General features: G+C 39.0%; 1 protein-coding gene across 1 annotated transcript; it reads left to right on the forward strand.

Moving 5' to 3' along the window:
* The first annotated feature begins 2584 nt into the window (after positions 1–2584).
* On the forward strand, positions 2585–3535 carry LOC133059282 (olfactory receptor 2G3-like). Its single transcript, XM_061146271.1, has one exon. The coding sequence runs from the start codon at positions 2585–2587 to the stop codon at positions 3533–3535; it is 951 nt and encodes a 316-aa protein (XP_061002254.1).
* Positions 3536–5642: the final 2107 nt, after the last annotated feature.

The following is a 5642-nucleotide window of genomic DNA, read 5'->3' on the forward strand; positions in this document are numbered from 1 at the left end:
AAAGCAGAGGCATTACTTTGCCAACAAAGGCCCATTTAGTCAAAGCAATGGCTTTTCCAGTAGTCATGTATGGATGTGAGACCTGGACTATAAAGAAAGCTGAGCACCGAAGAATTGATGTTTTTAAACTGTGGTGTTGAAGACTTTTGAGAGTCCCTTGGACTGCAAGGAAATCCAACCAGTCCATCTTCAAGGAAATCAGTCCTGAATATTCATTAGAAGGACTGAGGCTGAAGCTGAAACTCCAATACTTCAGCCACCTGATGTGAAGAACCAACTCATTTGAAAAGTCGTGATGCTGGGAAAGATTGAAGGTGGGAGGAGAAGGGGGCAACAGAGGATGAGATGGATGGATGGCATCACCAAAGTGATGGACATGAGTTTGAGTAAGCTCCGGGAGTTGGTGATGGACAGGGAAGCCTTCCACGGGGTCACAGAGAGTCAGACATGGCTGAGCAACCGACCTGAACTGAGGTATGTCCAAGTTGGATGACTTACGAAGATGTGTGACAAAGAATCAAAAGTAGAACTGAATCATGTTTGACATTCTTATCCATTCAATTTTATTAAAATCATCAACAGAGATATGTATACCTAGCATTTTCTCTACAAAAATTTTTCAGCTTTCATGCTTCTCTGTAGATAACATCCAATTTTTCAAGAAATAAACCTGTGTCCCATTATTGACACTTCCTTCTCACTTTCTGCATCTGGAGTCTCAAGTTCGTCTAGACTTAATCTGCAGAGTCTGTCTAAAAATATAAATCTTCCCTGTTACCATCAAACCATCTGTTTCCTGAAGTACTGCAACCTAACCAGTTCCCTTGTTTCATTCACTACTTGTCAATCCATTCTGCAATCTGAGGCCAGTTGTTTTTTAAATGCAAACAACATGAGTGCAAAAGAATTGATGCTTTTGAAATTGCAGTGCTGCAGAAGACTCTCAAGAGTCCCTTGGACAGCAAGGAGATCAAACCCATCAGTCCTAAAGGAAATCAACTTCAAATATTCACTGGAAGGACTGATGCTGAAGCTCCAATACTTTGGCCAACTGATGCAAAGAGCCAACTCATTGGAAAATACTCTGATGCTGGGAAAGATTGAAGGCAAGAGGAGAAGGGGGTGACAGAGGATGAGATAGTTGGATGACATCACCAACTCAATGGATATGAGTTTGAGCAAGCTCTGGGAGATAGTGATGAACAGGAAAGACTGGCATGCTGCAGTTTATGAGGTCATAAAGAATCGGACATGACTTAGCAAATGAACAAAAACAACGTGCCAATTATTGACTCCCTCCTGACATTTGTACTTGACCTGTTAAAAGGCTTAAAGGCTAACCCTTAAGATCCCAGGATAAATCCAAATCTCAAATCTCAAACATTTCTCTTGATTATTTTGTTTGCTTACTATTGCAGTCTAACCATAAGATACTTTGCCCATCTTGTTCCTTATTCAGCAATATTCCTCAGCTGTTTCTCAGCTCCTCAATGCTTTCTTGGTTTAAAGCCTTACCAAGCTACTTCCTCTGCTGAAAATAGTCCTTCCTTATCTTATCAACTAGTAAGCTCTTATTCACCCTTTACTTCACTTGCCAAAAAAGGCTGTCATTTTTAAAATGTACTGCATCTTTATTTGTCTCATTTCCAAAAATGTTTTTTGTCTGTTATCATCAAATTCTTCAGCAACGAGCCAGCAGTTATTATGAAATGAAAGTGTTATGAAGTTAGTGACATATCACAAAGGAATCAAACAGACTTGATATTCTGCTACTATATAATACAAAGTTATATAAAGAAAAATTCAGAATACCCCAAACAGAGTTGTATGAAATAAATGAAATTTTTGAGAAGCTTTGAGTCCTTTAATTAATATTAAAATAAAATATCTGATTAAAAACAAACTGTTTTTAATAAGGTGCTAAACATTTACTTGCAACTTACAACAATACTTCTCTCTGAAGACTCTGTAACACCATTTAAACTAGACTACCCATTTTTTTATTATGAAAAAATGTTGAGAGAAAACTATTATATAGATGGTATCTATTAACTAATTAAACTCTATGATGATTAGGTTTTTCACATTAACCTTAGCATGAGTTTGAGAATTGCATGTGTTACTGTAGAGTATGGAAATAATCATATAATTTTTTTCAGAAAATATTCTTATTGCTATTTTTATTATTGACAACTGATAGAATGTCTACAAAGATGTTTTTTGATTGGATAACATCTCCTTATTTTCTTTAACTTACAAGCTTACAGGATGTTATTGGGGAATAAGAGGGTGGATTTATAAGAAAAAATGAAACACTTTAGGGAACTGAGCAATAATTAATGATTAATCATTTCTTATATGGTCCATGTTATGTCATCATATGTTTAACAGTTTTCTCTAAGCTCTTGTACACTTTTAATTCCCTCCTAGAGACAAACGGTTCTCTCTCCTCTCCCAAATGGCACACCCCTCTTATCTCACCTATGGGTCAGTTTCTCCTAACTGCAATTCTGATCTTAACTGTTTCTCACTATCTGACTTCTATATTTTCACATGTGCCTCTCTTCTTTTCAAGAGTAGGGTGATGATGACGATTAATGACAGTTTGGCAGGGGATTTCATACTGGTGGGCTTCTCCGACCACCCACAGCTTGAGAAGATCCTCTTTGTGGCTGTGTTAATCTCCTATCTCCTGACACTGCTAGGCAACACAGCAATCATCTTGATCTCTTGTCTGGATCCCATGCTCCACATACCCATGTATTATTTTCTTACCAATCTCTCCTTTGTTGACCTCTGTCTTACCACCAGCATTGCTCCCCAACTGCTATGGAACCTCCATGGTCCATACAAGACAATCAGTCCTACGGGCTGTGCCATTCAACTCTACGCATCCCTGGCACTGGGATCCACTGAATGTGTTCTCCTAGCTGTCATGGCGTTTGATCGCTATGCTGCTGTTTGTCGACCACTCCATTATGCCACAGTTATGCACTCACGACTTTGTCAGTCTCTGGTAGGAATGGCATGGTTGAGCGGAGTGGGCAACACCCTAATTCAGGGCACCATCACCCTTCGCCTGCCCCGTTGTGGGAACCGCAGGATTTACCACTTCATCTGTGAAGTGCCTGCCATGGTCAAGTTGGCCTGTGTAAACATTCATGCCAATGAGGTCCAGCTCTTCATGGCTTCCTTGGTGCTTCTCCTCCTCCCTCTGACACTTATCTTGATCTCATATGGATGCATTGCTCAAGCAGTAATGAGGATCAGGTCAGCTCAAGCCTGGCGAAAAGCCCTTGGCACTTGTGGGTCTCACCTCTTGGTAGTAACTCTCTTCTATGGAACCATCACAGCTGTCTATATCCAACCCAACAGTTCTTATGCTCACAGTCAAGGGAAGTTCATAACCCTTTTGTACACCGTTGTGACTCCCACCCTTAACCCTCTCATTTACACTCTGAGAAACAAAGATGTGAAGGGGGCTTTGAAGAGGCTGCTACAGAAAGACAGAGCGCAGCCGAGTGAGAAACTCTGATGAGGTAAAAGTAGAGATGTGGCCTGACTAAGGCTGAGGTGCCGAAGGAAAGATGCACCAGAAGGCATTATCTGGAGACAGCTTCACATATATGCTGCAAAACCAAACCTGCAAGACTTTCTAGAGAACCCGTGAGCCTGAAATTGCTTTCTTTCATTTCCTTATTTAATGTAACTCTGTGGCTGATTCATGTCAATGTATGACAAAACCTACTACAATATTGTAAAGTAATTAGCCTCCAACTAATAAAAATAAATGAAAAAAATAAAAAAAAAAAGTACTTGAGGATAAACTGTCTAAAAGGACGTCTTTGTTATCTGTCAGTCAATAAATTACAAGCATGACTTACTATATCCAGAACCTATTTTCTTCTCTCTCTGCCCTTTCTCTTAGGTGAGTCTTGGTTTTGCCTTGTTAAATGAAATTAATCTATTGGTTGATCCCTTTGCATAAATAAACAATGTGATACTCATGAGCTAGGTGTTCTCGAGTTACTCTTTAGCAGCTTATTTCTGGTGGTCTGCTGTAGGATTGCCCATCTGGATCCCACCTTTCGACCAGTAGAAGCCTGTATCTTGAAAATCCACCTTATCTGCACTGAACTGCTTGACTCTGCAACTCACCCTCCCTTGACCATTCTGTTTAGTTGTTAATTTTTTGTTTCTTTCTTACTGTTATATTCTAATTTGAGTTTTTCTCAGGTCAGCTTTTCATTGATATTTTGAGTGCCCATAGCAATTGTGTCCACATGGGTGCCAGCAATGGTGGATTTTGAGTTTTCATTTTACATTTAGATGATTAAATGATTTCTGTCAGGTGACAGATCATAGGATCCAGTCCCTGCCATGTGAAAAGTGACAGGGCATAAATCTAATTCATTTCATGAGTGTGTGTTTGTGTGTGTGTGCATGTTTGTTTGAGGGTTCCAATATTTCTAGCAGCTATATTTCCTGACATGGGAGATATAGGGTTGAGAGGTTTTTTGTCCTTTGTCTTTCTGACTTTTGGAGGAATCATCTCTGTGTACTTTGTGTTTGCCCCAGTATGAGTGTTCCTACATCTTAACAGTTAAAACCTTTTTCCTGATTATATGGTGATTGTTTAAATATGAAAGTGATGGTGATAATGATAGCTTATGGTGAATGGTGTTGGATTTGTGATCTCCAAAGAAGAGTTAGCTTTGGGACCAGGGACCAGGCTTGATCACTCAAGAGCTTTTGTGTAGCAGAGTTTTATTAAAGTATAAAAAGCGACAGAGAAAGCTTCTGACATGTACATCAGAAGGGAGATGGACTCACTAGTCTTTAGCAAGGGAATTATATACTTTTTAAATTAGTTATTACAATAAGTCAAAAGAATGTTTCAAGCTTGTAAAAAGTTTACTAGACCAACTCCCACAATTTATATTTTAGGATAACAGGATTAGAACTTAATAATAGAATGATCCCACCAGACCTACTCCCATAATATATATTCTAAGATATCAGGATTAGTCAGAAGGCTTTCAAGAAGGAGAAACTGTCCTCAAGCAGGATATATTTTTGTTATATAATCCCTAGTACAGAGTTTAAACTGAGTTGTTTGTTGTGTAATTATCAGTTCCAGACTTACAGAAAAAAATAACGTTTGATGTGACTAAGACTAAGGAATGTAGAGGAGAAAGAAACATTTATCTTTTCCTTTTCCTTGAGAATTCCAGACCCGTATCTCCTTCTCGAGAACCCCAGAACCCTTTCTCCTTGGGGACCCCTGGACTTCTTATCAACCTGCCTAGGAAGTGACTTGCTCAATAACTGCATGGAAATCATGCCTCTATACATACACTGTGCTGAGGTGGAGAACTTTAATTTCACTTTTCTAACATTTGTACACCGTTGTGTACAAATGACTCAGGGTCTGTAAGTCTTCAAGACTGAAGATCTATGTGATCAGAAGTAGTTATTTCCATATAGTTTCCCTAGGAGACCTTTGTTCTTGGTCACTATTGTGCTTAGTATTAATTGCCCAATTAAGAAGATAGAGTCCCTAAGGTTCCATTCCAGGCTTAATATAAATTCCTGGTACCGTAACAAATTTTAGCTTGTTCTGGCTCCAGAAATAAACACTA

This window comes from Dama dama, chromosome 7 (genome assembly GCF_033118175.1).
Source record: "Dama dama isolate Ldn47 chromosome 7, ASM3311817v1, whole genome shotgun sequence".
Taxonomy (NCBI): Eukaryota; Metazoa; Chordata; class Mammalia; order Artiodactyla; family Cervidae; genus Dama; species Dama dama.